At 38.1% G+C, this 25429-nt stretch overlaps 1 protein-coding gene across 7 annotated transcripts in view; it reads left to right on the top strand.

Annotated features, from left to right (window-relative positions):
* Mier1 (MIER1 transcriptional regulator) overlaps nucleotides 1-25429 on the top strand; it is a 61763-nt gene that overhangs the window by 19803 nt on the left and 16531 nt on the right. For 6 of the 7 annotated variants that reach the window (XM_004661730.2, XM_045149566.1, XM_045149567.1 and 3 more), the window contains 6 exons: nucleotides 1833-1978; nucleotides 8183-8338; nucleotides 9554-9686; nucleotides 12572-12636; nucleotides 16696-16768; nucleotides 24676-24827. In XM_004661730.2, coding sequence (XP_004661787.1) covers nucleotides 1833-1978; nucleotides 8183-8338; nucleotides 9554-9686; nucleotides 12572-12636; nucleotides 16696-16768; nucleotides 24676-24827 — 725 coding nt within the window. Of the gene's footprint in view, nucleotides 1-1830; nucleotides 1979-8182; nucleotides 8339-9553; nucleotides 9687-12571; nucleotides 12637-16695; nucleotides 16769-24675; nucleotides 24828-25429 lie in introns of all 7 variants that reach the window. The other variant, XM_045149570.1, reaches the window with a different exon arrangement.

The raw sequence follows: 25429 nt of genomic DNA on the forward strand, positions 1-25429 counted from the left end.
CTTATTTCTAGCCTTAGCCTTTGCAGATTAAACCTATTTGAGTCTAACAATACTCTCCAACCACCAGGCTAAACATGGTTTAGTTCAGGGCTGGAGAGATGGTTCAGTGCTTAAGGTGCTTGCCCATAAAGCTTATTGATCTGTGTTTGATTTCCCTAGTACCCATGTAAAAGAGTGCACAAAGTAGAGCATACATCTGGAATTCATTTGTAGCAGGTAGAGGCCCTGGTCCACCATTTTTTCTCTCCCTCTACCATGTGTGGTGGTGCACTCCTTTAATCCCAGCACTTGGCAGACTGAGGTAGGAGGTTTGCTGTGAGTTCGAGGCCAGCCTGAGACTACATAGTGAAATCCAGGCCAACCTTGGCTAGAGCAAGACCCTACCTCAAAAAAAAAAAAAAAAAAAAAGGTTTATCTTACATCAGTTACCTCATGTAAGCTTTTATATAGTTTTACTTTTTTAAGAATTTTATATGTAACTTTAGTAAACTTTTACTTATTTTTGAGTTCTTTCAATTAAAGTTGGCTAAGGTAAAGATAGCTTTGTGGCTTTAAAGTAGTACCCATAGAGGAATACTTGTGCGTAGACTGTCATGTCTTACTTAATGATGGGGATATTATAGATAAACCTAGATGGTTTAGCCTACCACATACCTGAGTTGTAACATAGCTACCATCATATATGCAGTCTGTCATGTCCTAAAGATTAGTATGCAGTGCTAATTACCATATTCAATTGACTATATTTTACATAAAATACATTCTCAGGGCTCATAGGGACAATCTAATATTAATCAGTTGGTTAAAAATTGTGATTTCTGGGCGGGAGAGATGGCTTAGCGGTCAAATGCTTGCCTAAGGACCCGGTTTGAGGCTCAATTCCCCAGGACCCACATTAGCCAGATGCACAAGGGGGCGCATGCATCTGGAGTTCTTTTACAGAGGCTGGAAGCTCTGGCGCTCCCATTCTCTCCCCCTCCCTTGCTCGCTTACACTCACGCTCTCTCTCTCTCTGCCCCTTCTCTCTGTCGCTGTCAAATAAACAAACAAACAAAAAATTTTAAAATTATGATTTCCAGGGCTGGAGAAATGAGTCAGCAGTTAAGACACTTGCCTGCAAAGCCTAATGACCCAGGTTCAGTTCTCCAGTACCCACATAAAGCCAGATGCACAAAGTGGCACATGCACCTGGAGTTCATTTTCAATGGCTAGAGACCGTAGCACACCCATTCTGTCTTCTCTTTTTTTTCCTGTTCCCTCCCTCCCTCCCTCTCTCTCTCTCTCTGGAAATAAATAAAAATATTAAGAAAGAATTGTGGCCATTATTTAAGTTTCATGTTTAGAAAACCACAACATAATTTCTAAACTTATAAATGTTTTGTAATGATATCTGAATATATAGGGCTGAGACGGGGCAAATGCTTTCTTAGAGCTTTTGGGGGGATGAAGATGGGCAAGGACGAGAATTTTATTTTATTTTTTTACTTATTTCAGAGAAAGGGAGGAAGAAGCAGATAGGGAATGGGCATACCAGGATCTTGCACCACTGTAGATTAACTCCAGACACATGTGCCACCTTATACATCTGGCTTACATGGGTTCTGGGGAATCAAAACTGGGTTCTTTGGCTTTGCAGGCAAGTGCCTTAACTGCTAAGCCTTCTCTCCAGCCCAAGGACAAGAATTTTTTAAATTATTTGATCTTTACTGTGCCTAACTTTTTTCATGTTTTTTTCTTTATATCCAGCCTTAAGTAATGCATATGTACTAAATTCATATTAATAAGATACACCTAATTTGGTTTACCATACTTTAAAAAATATTCTTTGCTAGGAGGTTCAGCAACATCAGAGGACCATGAGTTTGATCCATCAGCTGACATGCTGGTTCATGATTTTGATGATGAGCGAACATTAGAAGAGGAAGAAATGATGGAAGGAGAAACAAACTTCAGTTCTGAAATAGAGGATCTTGCAAGGGTAAATAATAAGAACTAGGGGATGAAGTGGTTGTAACTTTTTTGTGGGAAGGGGAAACATTTGAAGTTTTTTGTTTTTTGTGTTTTGGCTTGTTTTTGTTTTTGGATTAAACAATACATACTGAAAAGTACTATGTGATAATAAGTGGGCTATTTAAAGTTTGAAATGAATGCATTTAAAAGAAATAGTTTCGTTGGGTAAGAATAATAGAATTTAGTTGTGATTTTGGCTAAACATACACATATAAGGGTCAAAAGCATAAAGAGCTGGTCGTGGTGGCACACATCACAGAGCTAGAATCACTGTGAGTTCAAGGCCAACATGGAACTACAGAGTTCCAGATCAACCTGGGCTAGAGTGAAACCCTACCTCAAAAAAAAAAAAAAAGAAAGGCTGGAAAGATGGCTTATCAGTTAAGCCTGCAAAGCCAAAGGATCCCGTTTCAGTTCTCCAGGACCCACGTAAGCCAGATATGCACAAGGAGACACGTGCATCTGGAGTTCATATGCAGTGGCTGGAGGCCCTTGCGCTCGTTCTCTCCCTCTCCCTCTCTCTCAAATAAATAAAATAAAATAAAATAGTCAGTAGATATCTTCCTTTAGAAAAAAGAAAAAAAAAAGAAGCAGCAGCAGACCATTGAAAATTCCTCTTACCCATCCTTCTTTCCCAATTATTGCATCTTCTGTTGTTGTGGTGGGTTAGATGATATATGTACATTTGTATGTGTGCAAATGTTCACACCCTGTTTAGAAGCCGGAGGAAGATGTTGGGTGTCTTGCACTAATCACTCTTTCACTTTATTTCCCTGAGACAGTCTCTCAGTGGAGCATGCTGACGCTAGAACTCCAGTAATCTTCCTGTTTCCAACCACCCTCATTGCTAAGTTATAGGCATACATGGATATGCCTGGCTTTCTATGTGGGTGCTGGGGAGCAAGTCTCATGCTTTTATAAAAAGCACTTTACCAACTGAGCCATCTCCCCAGGCCCCTGCTGCTTTTCTTTACTCCTTGAAAACTAAAATGTCTTAGGTGTTGTACTTATTCTCCTCATTTCCCATCCCCTGATTAGGTATTCTGGATTGTGTCTGTGAACCACCATGCCTGTCTTGCATTTCCCTCTCTGCCTTACCTTTTTCTATTCAGTGTGCTTGGTCCTTTCCTTCTTTTACTTGAATTTTGAAGTACCCCATTACCCAGTTTATCTTGTATCTTCTTCCTGTTAAATATCCTTTTCAGACTCTTCCTCCTTTGTATAAAATTTAACTGTTTGCATTTCTTTTTATTTTATCTTATTTGTTTGGTTTTTTGAGGTAGGGTCTCGCTCTAGCCCTAGTTGACCTGGAATTCATTGTGCAGTCTCAGGGTGACCTTGAAGTTATTGCAATCCTCCTAGCTCTGCCTCCCAAGTACTGGGTTTAAAGACATGTGCCACCATGTCCGGCTGTTTGCATTTCTTGATCCTCAGTTCCAAGCCTTGTTTTCTTTGACTTATCTCTCTAGAGCATTGCTTTTCAAAATGTATGAAAGTCACCTGCACCTAATTGTACATGAACTTACTTTAATGCAAACTCCTAATCTTTCTAGCCATGCAACATTAGAATTTCTAGTAGTGAACCTCAAGTGTATCTATAAATTTGAATTACGTATGCACATGTGATCTATTTATGGACCTATATGCTCAGTTTTCCTCAGTGTTTCTAGCATTAAACTATTCCATTTTCAGCTATCTTGTGAAACAGTACTTTGTAGTGTCCTGCTTCTTGATCCTTTCTTGTCTTCCCTATCTCTGTAAACAACAGCACTACTCTTTATTTATGGCTACCTAAGTCAGAAGCCAAGGAGGCCTTTTTGTTCCCACTATACAGTTTCTAAATAAGCCTATCATTTCTGTTTTTCCAGAAATATCCTCAATTTCTCTTGCTCCATCTGGTCAGGTAGGCATCATTTCTTTCTAAACTATTATGATAGGTTTCCCTTTTTTTTTTTTTTTATAAGATGGAGCCAAGTGTGGTGGCACACGCCATTTTATTTATATTTATATATATATGTACACACACACACACACACACACACACACACACTTTTTTTGTTTATTTATTTATTTGAGAGCAATAGACAGAGAGAGAATGGGCATGCACTAGAGCCTCCAGCCACTGAAAACAAACTCCAGACGCGTGTGTCCCCTTGTGCATCTGGCTAATGTGGGCCCTGGGGAATAGAGCCTCGAACCGGTTTCCTTAGGCTCCACAGAGAAGTGCTTAACCACTAAGCCATCCTTCCAGCCCAGGTTTCCCTTTTTACTGTGTTCCTCCTGCTACATTTCCACCCAGCAGTCATGATGACCTTTCCAAAGTACAAATGAATTTATGTCTTTTTTTTTTTTTTTTTTTTTTTGGTTTTTCGAGGTAGGGTCTCACTCTAGCCCAGGCTGACCTGGAATTCACTATGAAGTCTCAGGGTGGCCTCAAACTCATGGCAATCCTCTTACCTCTGCCTCCCAAGTGCTGGGATTAAAGGCATGTGCCACCACGCCCGGCCTGATTTTATGTCTTTGTCCATTGTTTCCTCCCTCCTTCCCTCCCTAAGAACTCTTGAAGAAAATCCAGACTTCCCTATGTTATCCGTATACCAAAGTACTTGTTTTTACCACAGTAACTTGGATTAGCCAATTTGTTCCTTCTTTAAGAATTTTCTGCCATCTTTGCAGTATGTTATCCAAGGCTTGCTGCTTCTGGGTTTGGTACTGTCTTCCTGTTAGCTTTAAAAAACACACAACAAAACATTGAATCCTATTCAGTATAGTTTAATTTCATTTATCCCAACACAGTTTGTACATGCTTGTTTATTACCTATAGCTTTTAATAATTTCATGAGTCAGAAGGACCATAACTGTTTTGTTTGCTCATATATTGCAAAGTACCTAAATAAGAGTGATCACTAAAAGTACTAAATGAATAAATTGGTCTGGTGTACTTTAATTCAACTTATGTTTGTCATCTACTATACTTTATGAGAAAAAGAACAAAAGATGGAAGGAACTGTGCTAACTTTTAGAATGTTTGAAATAGAAAATTTAATGTTATACTTTATAGTAATCATGACTTATTTGTGTTTCAGAATTTTAGTTTAGTGTTAGAAATGGAACTTTGTTATCATTTAGTTAGGTCTTGTCTGGATCCTCTTATAGATCATTTAGTAATCAGAAGTGGTATAATCCACAATGCTGAGCAATTTATTTATTTATTTTGAGGTAGAAAACAGTTGGTTTTGGTGGCAGTATTATATATTATCTCAGAGCGTTTGAAGAAAGGCTTGTAGGAGACACACCGTGAAGATACTCAACACCTACCAAAGCAGAGAGATCCAGAGGTTCCTAAGTGCTCATCACTAACGTAGACTTAAAACTCACCCACTATGGCTCAGGGAATTTTGCGGAAGAGGAGGCAGAAAGATTGTAAGAGCCACAGGTTGAGACATCATGCCCAGAGGCATTCCTTACCCCCCCAAAATAACAGACTGCTGCTCCCACAACACATAGATCACAACCCCATGGGAAATACCTGTAACCCCACTGAGGAGCATCCCCAACAGAATGGGGGCAGGGATGAGTGAAAAGAGGGTACCAACACATGATGTAGCCATATAAAATATGCTGTTAATAATTAATAATAATAAACATAAAAAAGACTCATCAATGCTTGAGACCAGAACTAGTCTTTAAAGAGGCTAGAAGTCTATTCATATGTCTAGGATCATTTGCTTGGATGAGTTATAACTCTCATGAACACTAAGAGAAACAATTGATTTAGTCACATTTTACATGTTTTGAAGTGGGAAAGCAGTTATCTTATTTGCTTATATGCACCAAAACTTATAGCAAGTTAGAGATGTTCTTGTTAATTAGTATACTAATAGATTTTGCTCAAATTTTAGGCATTCCATTGTGTTTTCTTATTTCTTTTTTTTAAACCTCTTCCCCAATCTCTTTTGCCCCTCCAAAATTTGCTTCCAAACAGCTATTCTGTAGGAGATGATAATTTAAAAATAAAATTATTTATAAAGGTTAGACAAAGGAAGAAAAGGCAGTTGGAATTAGTCCTCTATCATCTATTAGCTCAGCTAGCCTTGACCCTTCAAGTTATCTCTAACTTGTAAAATAGTTAAACTTTAGGTTTAAATAGCATATATCATTAGTGGTTCTAATGACCTGAATCTAAGCTTGTTAGAAACAATGTGTTATATTTCCTGTAGTTGAAAGCTCTTTAGGTATGAACTAAGCCATTTTTTTTTTAATTTAAGAAATGAGCAAGAAGCCAGGCGTGGTGGTGTTAATACCTTTAATCCCAGCACTTGGGAGGCAAAGGTAGGAGGATCGCAATGAGTTCAAGGCTAGCCTGAGAGTACATAGTGAATTCCAGGTCAGCCTGAGCCTAGAGTGAGATCCTACCTTGAAAAACCAAAAAAGAAAAAAGAAAAGAGCAAGATTGAGTTATGTTGATTACTTGTTTGCTTCTATAGAAAAAAAACTTTTCCAACTAACACTTTGGTTGTGCGAAATGATTTTGTTTGTGAATCAATTACTTCACTCATGAATAACTGCAATTGCATGTGGGTTTAATTCCATTCAGTTGGATTGTGAAATTTTTTATCAAAACTTGATGCATACGTAGAAGCAGTAACAGTCACATGTTTTAATAGAGTTAAGTAAAGTGGCTAGAGTTTACTGTAGAAATAGGAGTGTTAAAATAATTTCCATAGTATAGACTTTTTCATTTGCTATGAACTAGCAATACTGTAACCTAGTTGTGGTTTCCAGTGAACTGTAAAAATTTAAAAGACAGAATAGGTATATTTGTTTCATTCTATTTGGAAGAAGAAAGATCAGTATTAACCATATTCTTGAGTATTTACATACATTATAGAAAATGTCACACCAACATGAGTATTAAAGTGGCTTTTGCTAATGTAGTAGCACACATCTCTAATCCTACTACTTGGGAGGCAGAGGTAGGATGATCACTGAGTGCCAGGTCAGCCTGGGCTTAGGGAGAGACACTACCTTGAAAACAGAAACAGAAATGGCCTTTTCTGTATCTTCATTTTTCCCCCATGTTCTACTTATAAAGTACTGACTTCTGAATTCCAAAATTCTAATTTCCTGTATCGGATCTTTGGAACATAGACCAAACCTTCAACACCTCAAGTACTGTTTTTGTTGTACTTTGAGAACCACTGGATGAGCTGTCAACTCTTTCAGCTGGACCAGCAATTCCTTGTTGATCCAGTCACAGCTTTTCAAGTTGTAGCTTCTGTATACCATTGGGTCTTTCAGAAAGAAATTCAGAGGTCGATGTTCAATGTAAAATAGAAGTATTAAATAATATAATGTAATAGAAGGTTGCTTATTGCACATAGATTCAGAATGAGTAAAAGTATAATTTTTGCAATAATTTCAGTGTGCATAAAATGACACTCAGCACTTATATACAGATTATTACTAGTAGTATCCTAAATTTGTGTATCTAAAATAGCTAGAAAACAGTATAAACTAAAATTAAATCCAGAAAGAAAGCTAATATTCCCTTCCCAGACAAAATACACTAAGGAAAACTGATGATATATAGGAGTGACACTGGATGACAGTTGCCAGACAGGCTTTTCTAAAATTATCTTCAGATTCATGTAAGATCATGTAACATATCAATGTTACAGAAGTTATACATTATCTCCATTCAAACATGAGGAAATATGCACATAGATTAAGTATTTTCTTTTTTAAAAATTCATAACACAAAAGATAACATGCAGCTGCATTTTGACTAATTTTATTATACTGACCAATTAAAATTGGTCATGTTAGTTTGGAATGTTTCTAAGATTCAAAAATGTTTTCAAGCTGGTCATGGTGGCACACGCCTTTAATCCCAGCACTCAGGAGGCACAGGTAGGAGGATCACTGTGAGTTCAAGGCCACCCTGAGACTCCATAGTGAATTCCAGGTCAGCCTGGGCTACAGTGAGACCCTACTTCGAAAAACAAAAACAAAAAAAAAAGTTTTCATTTTATTTTTCATGATTTGAAAATTCTTGGTACAGTTGTAAACATCTTCTGCATGAAATGAATACTGTATAGATTTGTAAATTGTATCCTGGAAATATGAAATCACTGATTTCAGAAAACTATTTTTATTTTGGTATGTTTAGGAAGGTGACATGCCAATTCATGAACTTCTCAGCCTGTACGGTTATGATAGCACTGTGCAACTACCTGAAGAAGAAGAAGAAGAGGAGGAGGAAGAAGGTGAAGATGATGAAGATGTTGATAATGATGACAACAGTGGCTGTAGTGGAGAAAATAAAGTAAGTATATACACATCTAAAGTATTTCTCCTGTAATATTTGGAGGATTTATATTCTGCTATTACTTGTGTAAGGGTATGTTCCAGGACTCACAGTGAAAGAAACCAGACCCTAAATGTTATTTATAAATTAGTGCAGCTGGGCGTGGTGTCTCACACCTTTAATCCCAGCCCTCGGGAGGCAGAGGTAGGAGGATCACCATGAGTTCGAGGCCACCGTGAGACTCCATAATGAATTTCAGATCAGCCTGGGCTAGAGTGAGACCCTACCTCAAAAAACCAAAAAAAAAAAAAAAAAAAAAAGTTATAAATTAGGTGCAATAAGCTCAAATTCTAAAAATAAAGATATAGAAGAATGCAATATAAAAATTGGAAATGGGGGCTAAGGAGCTGGCTCATTAGGTAAAGGGCTTGTGCAGACACAAGGACCTAAAGTTAGAACCCCAGCACCCATGTAAGATGCCAGGTTTGGTGTGGTGGCATTTCCTGGAGAGACAGAAAATCCTTGAGGCTCATGGGCCAGCTAATCTAGCTGAAGTGGTGGTCTCCAGGTTCAGCACTCAGAGACCCTGTCTCAAAGAGTGAGGGAAGAGCAACTGAAGAAGCCCTTGACATCAGCACTCTGGAGGTAGGAGGATCACCATGAGTTTGAGGCCAACCTGAGCCTACATAGTGAATTCCACATCAGCCTGGACCAGGATGAGACCCTACCTTGAAAAACAAAAACAAACAACAACAAAAAAAAAAAAAAGCAGAAGAGGGGAAATTGATTCCTAAAAGGTCAGATTGGTCTGTGTCATTCCAAAAAAAGAAATTGTTCTGAGGTAGTTTCTCACTCTTGCCCAGGCTGACCTGGAACTCACTCTGTATCTCTCCAGTCTGGCATCAGACTCATAGCAGTCTTCCTACCTCAGCCTCCTAAATGCTGGGATTAAAGATGTCCCAGGCCAGGTTTCTTTTTTTTTTTTTTTTTCCCCAGTTTGTGCCAACTTTAAAAATGTTGCTTTTAATTCATTAAGTTTAACTACCACTTCTGTCCATTTGTTTCTTGTTTTATTTTGAAATAATTTTCAATATAGTATTAACACCTTATGTAACCATGGTATCTTTATCAAAACTAAGAAATTACACTGGTAGCATATAAGATAAATTATAGACTATTAGGATTTCACTATTAAAGTCCTTTACATTTTGAATGAGTTTTGTTATTCTGTAGGAAGAGAACATTAAAGACTCCTCAGGTCAAGAGGATGAAACTCAGTCTTCCAATGATGACCCATCACAATCTGTTGCTTCTCAAGATGTCCAAGAGATAATTCGCCCACGTCGATGTAAATATTTTGATACAAGTAAGTATTATTGCTAAAGTTCGAATATATTATGCAAATTTTTTTAGAATTTTATTTATTTGAGAGAGAGAAAATGGACATGCCACTGCAAACGAACTTCAGGCTCTGGGGAGTTGAACCTGAGTCCTTAGGCTATTCTTCAGCCCTATTATTCAAAACTCCAGTGTGAGACAGGTGTGGTGGCGCACGCCTTTTTAATCCTAGCACTAGGTAGGCAGAGGTAGGAGGATCACCCTGAGTTCAAGGCCACCCTGAGACTACATAGTGAATTCCAGGTCAGCCTGAGCTACAGTGAGACCCTACCTTGAAAAATCCAAAAGTAAATAAATAAATAAAACTCCAGTGTGTTTTTCACTGGTGGGTTTGAATTAATTAATTTATCCTGAACTCTATTTCAAAAATGTGTTGTAGGTTACTAGCTTATCAAAATGAAACCCTTGTTCTCAGTGAGTATAGTATAATAATTATTGCCTCACATACTACCTGACTGTATGTTCCTTTTATTTCTTGTAGTCTTCCAGTTTTCATTCTTTTTTTTGTTCTTAGCCATCCTTTATGTGTAGTCATGAATTACATAATATGAAGACATTCTAAGAAATGTGTCATAAGGGCTTAGTGGTTAAGGCACTTGCCTACAAAGCCAGTGGACCCAGGTTCAATTCCCCAGGACCCACATAAGCCAAGTGCACAAGGTGGTACATGTATCTGGAGTTCATTTGCAGTGGCTGGAGGCCCTGGTGTGCTATTCTTTCTATCTTTATCAGGTAAATAAATAAAAATATTAAAAAGAAATTGTAAGGCAGTTTCCTGCTTGTGTGGACATAGTAGGTTTTACTTGCACAAAATTATATGTCTACAACATCTGTAGATATGTCTTTATTGGATCACTGTCATGTGTATAATCTCTTGTTTATATGATATCATTAGACAGTGATGACTGTATATTGGTGAGTATTGTTTACTGTAATCTCACAGCTTCCAGGTAAGAACACATATCTGCACATTTCACCTACACTACTATGTTTCATCATAAGCCCACATGGTCTGAAGATAGTTCTGTGTTGATAACAAGTCAGCTGCCAGCAGTATTCATTTAAATTTGTAATCTGAATTTTTGTACTTTTAAAAGGAAGTAAACTAACTGAAGAAAACTAATTTTGCATGAAATGTAGGAAAATGATTGAACAGGGCTATTTGCTTTGTTACACATTCAGTTTACAACTGAATGTAATATTAATTATTTTGGTAAGGTGGTAATTGTAAATTTTTTTGGAGGGGAAAGATGTTTAGGTTTAGGCCTCAAACTCATAGTGATCCTCCTATTTCTGCCTCCCAAGTGCTGGGATTAAAGGCATGCACCATCACACCCAGCTTAATAATTGTAAACTTTGACCAAAAATATGGCCCAAAAGGAAGTTTTATTACCAAGCAAAATTAATTGCTAAAACAGACATGTTAATTTTGTTTCGGGAAAAATGTATGGCTTTTCCTTTAATGAAAAAGAATACATTCTCAAAAGAATGCTATAAAAATGAGCTGCTGCATAACAACTTTGCCTATTTAAAAAAAAAAAATTCTTAATTTATGTGTGCATGAGCACACTTGCCATGGTGCTTGTGTTCTGATGAGAAGACAACCTCAGTGTGGCTGTGTCCTTCCACCTTCTTTTTGAGACAGAGCCTCTCGTTTGGCTGCTGCATGTTGTTCCAGACTGGCTGGCCCATGAGCCACCTCTCATTGCTGTAGGTATGTTGGAATCATAGGCACTTGTTGATGCTGGGTAGTTGAACCCAGGCTGGTAGGCTTGCAAGCAAGTGCATTTAACCATGGCAACATCTCATTAGCCCCCCCCCCAAAAAAAATTTTTTTTCATACTTCTTATCTGGTATTTGAGTGTGATGTGTGCCTAGAAATTACTACTATACTTCCTATCTTAGTGCTTCCACAGGAGACTGAGGACATTTTTGTGTGTAATGTCTTTTTGAGTTCTGTATGCCTTCTTAGATTTGAATATACTGATAATCTAATAATTTCATCTTTCTGTCCATTTATGTAGCATATTTTCTTACTACAAAGTATAAACAAAAAACAGTTTGACTTGCATTAATAAGATGGAGGTTTTGCTACAAAATTCCTAATGATATAAGGGGTACTATTTTAAAACACTGCTTTATCCAAATCCTCATTTTCTAGGTGAAGAAACTGAGTTCTTTGTAACCTGCTTTGTAACCAGAATTTTTATAGCCTATTGAGGAATAGAAACAGATTATCTTGGCTCTTTTCCTGAATTTTTTGTATGCTCAAGAAATGAATTACTTTTTTATTATTACATTTGCCCAAGAATGTTTTTTTGTTTTGTTTAAAGATTACAATATTGATTATTTGATTTAAATTATCTTGGCCTAGGCCGGGTATGGTGGCACATGCCTTTACTCAGGAGGCAGAGGTAGGAGGTTTGCCATGAGTTCAAAGCTAGCCTGAGACTACATAGTGAATTCCAGGTCAGCCTGGCCTAGAGTGAGACCCTACCTCACAAAACAACAACAAAAAAAAAAGAAAAAATTTATCTTGGCTTAATACAGCAGTTCTTTTGGCATATCTAAATATTTGATGATAAATCTAAAAATACTATAAAGAGCCAGGCATGGTGATGCACACCTTTAATCCCAGCACTAGGGAGGCAGATGTAGGAGGATTGCCATGAGTTCAAGGCCATCCTGAGACTACATAGTGAACTCCAAGTTAGCCTGGTCTAGAGCAAGACCTTACCTTGAAAAACCAAATAAATATATATATATGTGTGTATATATAAAAATATTAAAGATACATAAGTAATGGACAGAATAAGCATTCATTTTATAGTATGTTTCTCATATTTTCTCTAGATAGTGAAATAGAAGAAGAATCTGAAGAAGATGAAGATTATATTCCATCAGAAGACTGGAAGAAGGTATTTTTCCAAAACTGAGATAAAGCAGTATTGTAAAAAACCAAGTGTCAGTCTTTGATTAACCATATATATTGATGGAGCTCACGTGTAAGCTCTTTTTTGTGATACTTAAGCATCTGATAATACTTGTTTATGTTCCCCCTTGATATATCCAAGTATGAAATACATTTATTTTCATAAAATTGTAGTGTGAAAGAGGAAGATTTGGCCATGCAAATCAATACTCAAACCAGGACTAAAAACACAAATTTCCAATCTAGTCCTCAACTATTGCTGAATTAGACTTCTGTTGCCCTGTGAAACGTGTAGCTTTTATTTGTTGGTTGTTTTTGTTTTTTCGAGAAGCAGGGTCTCACTCCAGCCCTGAGTGTCCTGAAACTCACTGCAATCCTACCTCAGCCACAAGTTCTGGGATTAAAGGCATATGCTACCACACCTGGCAAATTATATTTTTTAAGTCATATGCTAAGCAGACATGGCAGTGCATGCCTTTGATCCCAGCACCTGGTAAGCTGAGATAGGAGGATGGCTGTGAGTTCAAGGCTAGGCTGAGACTACATAGTGAATTCCAGCTCAGCCTGGGCTATGGTGAGACTTGACCTCAAAAAAAAAAAAAAAAAGTAGATATGTATGCATAAATTTGAAAACATTTGGGGAGATTTTGATATATGTAACATAATTTGATATACATAGTTTAGCTTGCAAATTTCTGTTCCATGTTTCTTATTAGAAAAAGCTCAGAATGATTAACTGTAATGTTAATGTACATTACTGGTAAGTCTTGTAGATGGGGAAAATTGAGCTCTGCAACCACATACACATAATTTCAAAACGAACCTAAAGAAATTAGTTTTTATTTGTAAGATTTTACATAGTAATTGACCTCTTAGGAAAGTGTATCAAATGTTGATTGTATATATTAGTTAAATCATTTATATAGAAGAAATTGTGTTTTTGAATTTATTTATCTATTTTTGCTGAAGAGACAATTGCCTGACATATCCTCTTTAAAAATACAGCCATTGAGCCGGATGTGGTGGCACATGTCTTTAATCCCAGCACTTGAGAGTCAGAGGTAGGCGGATTGCCATGAGTTCAAGGCCACTCTGAGACTATATAGTGAACTCCAGGTCAGCCTGGGCTAGAGCGAGACCCTACCTCAGAAAAAAGCGGGGGGGGGGGTTGGAGCTGGAGAGATACCTTAGTGGTTAAGGTGCTTACCTGCAAAGCCAAAGAATCCCGGACCACGTTAGCCAGATGAACAAGGGGTTGCATGCATCTGGAGTTTATTTGCAGTGGCTAGAGGCCCTGACATGCCCATTCTCATTCTTTGTCTTTTTCTCTCTCTCAAATAAATAAGTATATTTTAAAAAGAGCTGAGTGTGATGGCACATGCCTTTAACCCCAGCATTTGTAAGGCAGAGGTAGGAGGATTGCCATGAGTTCAAGGCCACCTTGAGGCTACATGAATTCTAGGTCAGCGTGAGCTACAGTGGGACCCTACCTCGAAAAACCTAAAAAAGAAAAAAAAAAAATGGGGCTGGAGAGATGGCAGTTAAGGCATTTGCCTGCAAAGCATATGGACCCAGGTTCAATTCCACATAAGCCAGATGGGCACGGTGGCTCATGCATCTGGAGTTGGTTTGAGTGGCTGGAGGCCCTAGTGTGCCCATTCTCATTCTCTCTCTCTCTGCCTTTTTCTCCCTCAAATAAGTAAGTAAATATATTTTTTAAAATTGTAGTAAAGCTGTCAGTAGTCAGTCTGGGTTTTTTGTTTTTTGGGTTTTTTTGTTGTTGGTGGTGGTGGTGGTGATGTGGGGTTTTTTGTTGTTTGCTTGCTTGCTTTTTTGAGGTAGGGTCTCACTCTAGCTCAGGCTGACCTGGAATTGTCTCAGGGTGTTCTCAAACTCACAGCGATCCTCCTACCTCTGCTTCCCAGGTGCTGGGATTAAAGGTGTGTGCCACCACACCTGGCATTGAGTTAGATTTTGTCAGTATTTTATGGTGATAAATATTTGTCAAGATTCAGGTATTTCTGTTTTTCAAGGACTATTAAATGAAATTAGATTTTTATAGACATTGAGGTAGAGAAAATAGCTTTTAAGTCGAATCTAATGTATCACTTTTGTCACTGTGACCTGACTGACAGAAAGGCAACTTATAATAACAAGTGGAAGGATTTACTTTGGCTCACAGAGAGGGAAGCATGTGGAGTTCATAGCAACAGGCATGTGTGACATGGACTGTCAGGACCAGCAAGCAGAGAAAGGGGGATGCCAATGTTCATCTGGTTTACTCCCTTTTTTCTTTTTTATTCAATCTAGACACCCAACCAATAGTACAGTACCACCCACTACAGGGAGGGGGGTCTTTGGTTCTTTTAAAAAATTTATTCTGGGTGTGGTGGTGCACGTCTTTAATCCCAGCATTTGGGAGGCAGAGGTAGGAGGATCACCATGAGTTCGAGGCCACCCTGAGAAATTCCAGGTCAGCCTGGGCTAGAGCGAAACCCTACCTCAAAAACCAAATTAACAACAAATACACACACACACACATAATTAGAGATAGAGAATGGGCATACCAGGGCCTCTAGCCACTAAATGAACTCTAGACTCATGGGCCACCTGCTTATGTGAGTGCTAGGGAATGGAACCAGGGTCTTTAGGCTTCACAAGCAAGCACCTTAACCACTGAGCCAACTCTCCAGTCCCCCACTTTTAAAATATTTGTATTTTTTAAATTTTTATTTATTTGAGAGCAACAGAGAGAGAAAGATATATATAGAGAGAGAATGGTCATGCCAAGACCTCCAGCCACTGCAAACAAACTCCACATACATGTGCCACCTTGTGCATATATCTGGCTTACATGAGTCCTGGAGAATTGAGCCTCGACCCAGGGCCCTTAAGGCTTCACAGGCAAACGCTTAACCGCTTATCTCATTAGTGGTGATTTCCAGTTGCCTTTTTGGATAGCCAGTTTCACATAATCTGACTTTATGGATTGGATTTGATTATTATTCCTATAAGATTTTAATTTTTTTTTAACTTATTTGAGAGAGAGAGAAAGGGGCAGAGAGAGAGAATGAGCATACCAGGGCCTCTATCCACTGCAGATGAACTCTAGAGGCATGTCCCACCTAGTGTAACTGGCTTTACATGGGTACTGAGGAGTCAAAACTGGGTCCTTAGGCTTTGTAGGCCAGTGTCTTAGCAACTGAACCATTTTCTCCAGCCCTTAAATATGTTTTTAATGGGGACTAATTTTAAATTGTATTTTATTGAAAGTCAAGCACCAATCTTAAAAAGAAAACATTTGGGCTGGGTATGGTGGTGCACACATTTAATCCCAGCACTTGCAAGGATGAGGTAGGAGGATCACTGTGAGCTCAAGGCCACCCTGAGACTACAGAATGAATTCTCAGGTCAGCCTGGACTAGAGTAAGACTCTAATTCCAAAAACAAACAAAAAAATTGGTTTAGAGTTTCGTCCTTTTGATTCCCCACTGAGCTTTTTAGAAACCCTTAATATTCTTTCCTTTACCTTAAAATTTTGTTACTCAGACTTAAGTGTCAGTTAGAATTGTCCAGAGAGAATTAAACATTGAACTCTAACCCCCAGAGTTTCTGCTTTATTACTTGTGAGTTCTGAGGACTTAAATTTATAGCAGTTTCCCAAGTATTATTGGTATTGGTAGTGTAAAATATTATTTAAGTGTATAGGTTCTCTTAAAAGACTTCAATTTTACCTTCTGGTTCTCAGTACATTTTATGATTATTTTAGCTGACTGATCAGAATTCATTTTCATTTATTTTCTCCATATCTTGTATTCAATGTCTATATTATAGTTCATCCATTACTAATATTTTTCATCTAATCATATTCAGGCTCTTTCTTAACCTATTATTAACTCATTCATCCTCACAATACAACCCTGAGGTAGTTAATTGGTTTTATGACAGAGAACAAAGAGGGTTTACCCAAAATGAGATAGTTAAGCTAAATATAAGTATGTATGCTACTAGATCCTACTAACATTTTCTGTTATTTCTAATATAGGAAATAATGGTGGGCTCCATGTTTCAAGCAGAAATTCCAGTTGGTATTTGTAGATACAAAGAAAATGAAAAAGGTGAGTTAATGGTAATTTTTCTCCTCCCCCTCTCTCCCCTCTCCCTCTCTCTCCCTCCCTCCTCTCCCTTTCTCTCTCTCTCTCTTTTTGAGGTGGGGTCTTGTTCAAGCTCAGGCTAATACAGAATTAGTCTTAGGCTGGCCTGAAATACATAGTGATCCTTCTACCTGAGCCTCCCAAGTGCTGGGATTAAAGTCGTGTGCCACCACACCCAGCTGATAACAGTATATATTGAACTTATGCTTTTGAAGTGATGGTCCTTTATTTTTATGGAAAACATAACCTATCAACGTACTAAATAAACCTTGCTGTTTGTATAAAAGAACTATGTTGGGCTGAAGAAGATGGCTTAGTGGTTAAGGTATTTCCCTGCAAAGCCAAAGGGCCCCGGTTTGATTCCCCAGGACCCACATAAGCCAGATGCACAGGGAGGCACATGTGTCTGGAGTTCATTTACAGTAGCTGGAGGCCCTAGCACGCCCATATCCACCCCCCCCCCGAATAAATAAAATATATGTGTGTATATTTTTATAAACTGTGTTCAGTGTTTTTCTAGCTTTGTCCATATAAATCTAGCAAAAAAAAAAAAAAAAGTAAATTTTGAATGTGTGAGACTTTTAAACATCCCAGCCATGATGTTTTGTTTAAATTGTCATATTTTAGATGCTCTGAACTTTATCCGTACTGGGGTTTTTTTGTTTGGTTTGGTTTGGTTTTCCGGCTTTTATACTTAAGTTTTATTGAAAGGTGTGTATTAATTTTGCCATTTTTCTTGTTTTGTTGTTCCTCCAGTTTTACCTTTGCTCGCCTGTACTAACTAGCATTTGAGTATGGTTTGTTTTTTCCAGGTTCCTTATGTGTGTGCTTTTCTTTCTCTTCAGTATGGAGGTTCCTTTCAAGTATTTTCTGTAGAGCTGGTTTGGTCTTCATATAGTCCTTTAGCCTGCTTTTGTTGTGGAATGTCCTTATTTCTCCATCTATTTGAATAGCTTTGTAGGATAATGTAACCTTGGTTGTCAGTTGTTATCTTTCAGAACTTGGAATACTTAATTCCAAGCCCCTCTGGCTTTCAAAGCTTGTGTTGAATAATCTGCTGTAATCCTGATGGGCTTGCCTTTGTATGTGACTTGTTTTTTCTCTCTAACTGCTTTCAATATATTTTCTTTGGTTTGTGTGTTTTGTAGTTTACTTATAATATGATGGTGAAAGGTTTTTTCCTAACTTTGCCTGTTTGGCATTCTATAGGCTTCCTGTATTGGTATCACTTTCCCTACTTGGGGGAAGTTTTCTTCTATGATTTTGTGAAAATACCTTTGGAGTGAATTTCTTCTCCAACTATGCCCTGAATGCTTATGTTTGATCTCTTCATAGTTTCTTGAATGCCTTGAAATTCCCATTCATGCTTTCCTACTTGTCCTTTTCTTTGTTGGACTGTGATAGATTCGCCCCCTGGTCTTCTAGTCTAAATATTCTGTTCTTTCCTTGATCCATTCTATTGGTGAGACTTTTTATAGAGGTTTTGTTTGTTTGTTTGTTTTGTTTTTTTTAACTTACTGTTTTTCATTTCCAATATTTCTGATTGATATTATTTCTACTTTCTTATGTTTTCTATTGACCTACTCATTTCATTAAGTTGGATTCCTGTGTTTTCTTGGGATTCCTTCAGGAATTTGTTTTCTTCTTTGATTTCTTTGAACATAGATATAATCATGTTTTTCGAAATCTTTGTCAGTCATTTCATCTAAAACACCAGAGGTCTTTTTTTTTAATTTTTTTTTTGTTTTTTTAATGTTTGTTTATTTATTTGAGAGCAAGAGACAGAGAGAAAGAGGCAGTTAGAGAGAGAGAGATAGAGAATGGACGCGCCAGGGCTTCCAGCTGCTGCAAATGAACTCCAGACGCTTGCACCCCCTTGTGCATCTGGCTAACATGGGTCCTGGAGAATCGAGCCTCATACCAGGGTCCTTAGTCTTCATAGGCAAGCGCTTAACCGTTAAGCCTGAGTATCATGAAGGGACCTTGATGGGTGCTTTATCTCTGCCCTCCTGATCTGTTATTAGACTCATGCAGTTATATTCCTCATTTGTTATTTCTAATAAAAACACTAAGTGGTATTTATAACTTGTGGTCACATGCTAGGCATACACTCCTTTGAAACTTGTATTTGTTTTTGTTACAAACCCCTCTTAGTTACACATTCACTAACATTTGCTTAGATTGCTGTAAATGACAACTTATGCTCAGTATTTTTTGCCATCTGTGGGACTTGGTTCCAAAACACCCTTCCTCCTTACCAAAATCTACAGATGTGCAGATCCTTTAAATGAAATGCATAGGATTTGAATATCACCTATGTACATCATCCCATATGTCTTAAATCATATCTAGGTTATTTATAATACTGAATGCAATGTAAGTACTGTGTAACTGTGCTGCACTTTTTTTTAGGGAACAGTAGCAAGAAAAAGTCTATATGTTCAGCACACTTTTTTTCCTGAATATTTTTAATCCAAAATTTGTTAAGTATAAAGGTACAGAATGTGCAAGTGCAGAGGCCTCCATTTTATAGCAGTACTCATCCTTCTGTCCTTAATGCTGGCTAGTGGATCCTACACACACACACACACTCTCCTCCCGCCCCCCCCCCCCAAGGTTGGACTCCACTTGGAATCTGAGTTAATAATGGGGTGGAGTGGTGCCACCAGAACTGATAAGGTGTCAGTATATATGTATCTATCTCAGAGCTCAGATTCATTGCTTAACTTCCTCACCTATAAATACACAGTTAGTAGTGCTTATTTACAGAACTGTTGTAAGAATTCCAGATAGCACTTAGCCTTCTTTCAGTCTGGCATGTGGTTAAATACTTCATAAATGGTGGTATTATTCAATAGAAGATTGATCTTATCCATTATATTTAGAACTTATCAGTTCAGTTACATCAAACAGAAGTATTTGCATGGCTGCTTTACTAGAAATGTATTCTCATTTTAATTTACGTATAGCTGTATTTAGGAGCTCTTAGGATATCAACTGTTTCTCCCCCAACTCTCTTTGGTTTATTGTCAGGTGAATTAAGCTACTGGGAGCTCTTGTATTAAACTTTACACTGTTCTTATAGCTAGAAAGCAAGCAAAATGTGGATTTCCTCATCCTCCACAGCTATAGGAAAAGTCTAGGAAAGATTTCCTGTTGACTCAGCTTGAATCACGTACCTGACAAGAAGTAATAATCACTGTCACCAGAGAAATTAGTGAATACTCTTAATTTATCTTGGCTCATTTATCTGTTTCTGGGACTCATGGAAGTAGTATCTGCCCCCTCCCAGGTCATATGAGGAAGAGTTTTATTCCTAGAGTGCTACTGGCCAGATGAAAGCATCATAATCAGGAAGTGATTCTTCAGTTACATGTGTTCTTCATTGTTTCTCTGATGTACTAAACATTGGTTTTGTGATAAGGTTAGATTTGGAGTGCTGGCAACAACCTACAGTTCATAGGACATCTCCTTCATGCTGAAAAGTAGCTAACAAAAACATCAGGATCTTGATTGAGAAGCCTGAACTAGATAGAGAACTAGATGACCTTTTTAGGATAAAAGGAAGACAATGCAGAATAGCAGTAGACCATGTTCTCAGCAAAGATTCTGTGCTTGCATAATATAAAGCACAGTGGCTAGACACCAGGCATGAAGGACTGTGTAAATCCTGTCTGAAGATGGGGCAGATTCACCACACATCAGGGAGACATTCTCACTCTTGTTTCCAGGCTGATCTCAAGCTCCCAGGTTCAAATAATCTTGGCTCAGTCTTCTGAGTGTCTAAGATTATAAGCATGTTGCCACCACCTCTAGCCCTAGTTTTAATTCCTTTAAAAAATATCGTTGGGCTGGAGAGATGGCTTAGCGGTTAAGCACTTGCCTGTGAAGCCTAAGGACCCCGGTTCAAGGCTTGATTCCCCAGGACCCATGTTAGCCAGATGCACAAGTGTGCACACACATGTGGAGTGAGTTTGCAGTGGTTGGAGGCCCTGGCGTGCCCATTCTCTCTCTCTCTCACTCTCTCTGTCCCTCTTTCACTCTTGGTCTCTCTCATATAAAGAAATAAACAAGCCGGGCATGGTGGCGCACGCCTTTAATCCCAGCACTCGGGAGGCAGAGGTAGGAGGATCGCCATGAGTTCGAGGCCACCCTGAGACTCCATAGTGAATTCCAGGTCAGCCTGAGCCAGAGTGAGACCCTACCTTGAAAAACCAAAAAAAAAAAAAAAGAAAGAAATAAACAAAAATTTGCAAGCAGAGAAAGGGGGAGGAATGGACACACCAGGGTCTAGCCACTAGCAGGCAGACTTTAGATACATGTGCCACTTTATGCAGGTACTGGGGAATTGAACCTGTGACATCAGGCTTTATAAGCAAGCACCTTTAACCACTGAGCCATCTCTTTAACCCTACATTCTTAAGTACTAAGTGAGAAACTGAACAAATGCAGTATGCTTTTAGTACAGGTTGAATATCCTTTGTCTTAAATACTCAGGACAGAAGTATTTGATATTCGAGAGTATTTTGAATTTTGGGTTTCCTAATTAGGGATGCCCAACATGCAGTAGTACTTGTTTGAAACAAGTGCATTTAACATATGTGTTCAGAACGTCTACATAACTTAAGGGGTGTGTGTTTCATTATAGTGTGACTTTTTGTTTTTGTTTTGTTTTTCGAAGTAGGGTCCCACTCTAGCCCAAGCTGACCTGGAATTCACTATGTACTCTCAGGGTGGTCTCAAACTCTGCCTCCCAAATGCTGGGATTAAAGCGAGTGCCACCCATGCCTGGCTTTTTATAGTGTGAGTTTTTTAAGAATACAGTGATTATTATTATTATAGCATACTGACTGCTGATGATAAGCATTGTAAATGCTTAGATAATTGATTACAGAACTGAGGAGGTGGCTTAGTGAATAAAGTACTTGTTGTGAAAGCATGAGAACCTAAGTTCTGTAACCCTCACCATCCACATAAATGTTGTGTCGGTGTGATAGCCTGCCTGTAATCTCGGCACTTTGGAGGCAAGGATGGACTTCACACGGCAACCTGCCTTGTTAGACCATCTGAATCTGCAAGCTGTGGGTTCAACTTCATTGCTAAATGAAGTGGAGGGTTTTGGAAGACACTCAACATCAGCCTCATGCGCACTTGCACAAACATGCTAAACACAAGGAAAGATAATTGATTACATCAGACTGATAGGCATTAGAAATGTAATAAAACAAAGTTAAGTAGATATTTATTGTAGAAGTGTATGTGTATGGTTTTGTGGTAGTAAGTGCTTAGGTCATATCAGATTTTTTTAAATTTATTTTTAATTTTTATTAGCATTTTCCATGATTATAAAAAAATATCCCATGGAAATTCCCTCCCCCACCCACACACTTTCCTCTTTGAAATTCCATTCTCCATCATATTACCTCCCCATCTCAATCATTGTACTTACATATATACAATATCAACCTATAGATTTTTTTTCCCTCTGGTGAAAATACATAGCTTTTTCCTGCTTCTTGCTTATAGAACTTGCCAACTAGGTACACAGTACGCTTTGTGAAATTATTGGGATATCGTTTATTTGATAAGCTCAATTTGATTACTTGATTTTTCTAATTGAATTCTAGAAAGTAAGACAGTTGAAATGAGCTGTTTGTGTTTTGTTTTTTTTTTTTAAAACATTTATTTGCAAGCAGAGTGAGAGTTGGGAAGAAGGATTGGGTGCACCAGGGCCTCTTGGCACTGCAAACAAACTCTAGACATGTACCCCTTTGTGCATCTGGCTTTATGTGCCATCTCTTCAGCAACTGAAATCAGTCTTTAATATGACACAAAGGAGCACTGTCCTGTGCTAATCCAGTAGTAAGCTGCTTTTTGTACCTCTTTACTCATTTACATTTGGATGAAGATTGTTTGAGTAATGTGTGGATTGCACTTTTTGGAACATGCTAGCTGTGTTTACCTTGTGGTTTTTATTGAGCCTGTTGTAATTATATAAAGTGAAGTATGTGTGCCTGAGGGGCCCGGAGTCTGACTTGTCATTTGGTGCCATCTGGTGTTCATTGTCTATTCAGCTTCAGGATTAGCAGGATATTGCCATTGATCCCAGATCTTCCAGATAGTTTGCATTTGTTCCATAGACATCAATGTAGGTAAAATGCTGCGGGTTCAGGAATACTTGCTTCACCTTCCACTTCCACAGCATTTAGAATGTTACTAACCTACATCTGGCTCTCTCTGTAGAATAAGGGTAGAAAACAGAAACAGAAGCCAGTAGCGGTATATCCAAATTTACTTCTTAGGGGAATCTGCTATATTTCAGTTTTAGAATTTAACTGAAATTACACAAGCAGGTTAGAAAAGAAATGACATGAGCATTTTCTTTTTTTTGCATATTGTACTGTGAACTGGACTGGAAGCTGCCTGGATATGAGAGATGCTCAACTAGCTGTTGATTCCTTTATGTGATACAAAAAAAACTAGGACAGAGGTGTTCACCATCTCAAAAGTGTCATCCTAGTGGTTTTCTTCCTGTTGGAATTTGAATGTATATCTCCTGTCTTTGAGAACTATCTCTACTTCCTCACTAGCTGCTGCCCTACTTCTACCCTCAGGACTGGACTTTCCAAGAACTTTCCACTTTATTTCACTTTCATTTACTCATCAGTCTTGGGTTTCTGCTTCCATCTCTGTACCAGAGACAGTTTTCACACTGTTTTCTTCCTTATTAGTAAATCCAGCATTCCTTTCTAAGTCTTCATCCTGGTCATGCAGTATGTTTAACTGAAATTATCCATTGGAAGTGTTTATTTTCTCTTGACTCCTATGATGTCTTTTGATACTCCATTGTAAACTATTCTTTCTTGATTTTTTACATGTTTTTAGTGCCATTCAGAATCCCACAAGGTTCTTAGGTCATACTGCTGTTTTGTACTTTTCAAATTTTGAGCCGGGCATGGTGGTGCATGCCTTTAATCCCAGCACGTGGAAGGCAAGAGTAGGAGGATTGATGTGAGTTTGAGGCCACCCTGAGACTACATAGTGAATACCAGGTCAGCTTTGGCTAGTGTGAGACCCTACCTTGAAACCACCCCCCATCCCACAAAAAAATGCAAATTCAAATTTTGGTGCGATTTAGGTTGAATGAAAATGATGGTGAAACTTACATTTTTTTAAGTCATGACTTTGGCTTAGAAGAAAATGATGAATAACACATTTGTATGCACCATGACAGAATGTGAAGAAAATAGGAAAGCTGAGGGGCAACAGAGCTTAGCACTTGGGAGGCTAAGGCAGAAGGTTCTTGATTTCAAGGCTAGCCTGGGCAAAAAAAATACAGACATAGCACTAGAACCCACCACAAAGAAATAAGCAGTGTTAACATTTGGTGTACATTCTTCTAAATGTCTTTTCAAAACTTAATGCTTATCACTAACACCTATTGAACTTTGTGCCATAATTTTTTCAGAGTGTTTTTAAGTCTTTAGAACTTACTGTGACAGAGTTATGGTTATTCTCATTTAACATACAGGGCAGAGAGGAAGAAACTTGTCCAAGGTCAGTAGGTGGTGATGGTGGCATGTCAAAGGAGCTTGAAAAGTGATTTGTTCAGGGTTAAATCATACCATCTCTGACGGGTTATAAAGTGGTCCCTTATCTTTGTGTGGCTTATTAAATTCATTTAGGCTATAAGTATTAACTCAAGAAAAAAGTCAAACAAGTAAATAGGACCATGCTTTTATCTGTCAGTATCCAATATTTGGCTCATAATTATATCTGTTTCCAGGATAAGCTATCTGTTCAGTGATATGTTTTAATATAAATTCTGTCATTTGGGAAGTTTTTATTAATGCTTTATTTTACTAATGTAGTATATGAAAATGATGACCAGCTTCTGTGGGACCCTGAATGCTTACCAGAAGATAAAGTTATTGTATTTCTGAAGGATGCATCCAGAAGAACAGGTGATGAGAAGGGTGTAGAAGCGATTCCTGAAGGATCTCATATAAAAGATAACGAACAGGTACACAGATAAGAAGCAACTGTTAGAATTTTCCTCAAACAAATTAACCATACACACTTATGGATGTAATTTTTACCACTTTCAGTGTCATTCTGTGCACTAAAATTCCTATTCTTTTATTACTAGGAAATCTCAGGTTATAACTGTAAGAAGCCCATTGTTGTGCTTACTTAATTGGTATAATTTTAGCTCATGATTTTGCCTATAAAAGTTCTTTGTAGGATGCATGACCCACAGTCCCCATGGAGTTGACCTGCATCCCCAACAAGGAGGACCTTTTCAGAAAAGTGGCAGGGATGGGGGAAATGATGGTACCAACATGTGTTGTTCACATACTGAGTATGTCCATAAATAATAAAATAATTTTTTTTTAAAGTTCTTTATAGGACTTATAAAATTCTTTTGGCTCTCCCTGAGAATATGAGTGTCATCAACTTGGCACCCTCATCTACAATAATATCATTATATGTTGACTCCCATAAAGCAAACTTGTTTTTTGTTTTTCCAAAGTAGTGTCTTGTTATAGTCCAGGCTGACCTGGAACTCATTCTATATAGCCCCAGAGTGGCCTCAGTAGACCTCCTACCTCTGCCTCCCAAGTG

This window comes from Jaculus jaculus, chromosome 5, assembly GCF_020740685.1.
Source record: "Jaculus jaculus isolate mJacJac1 chromosome 5, mJacJac1.mat.Y.cur, whole genome shotgun sequence".
NCBI lineage: Eukaryota > Metazoa > Chordata > Mammalia > Rodentia > Dipodidae > Jaculus > Jaculus jaculus.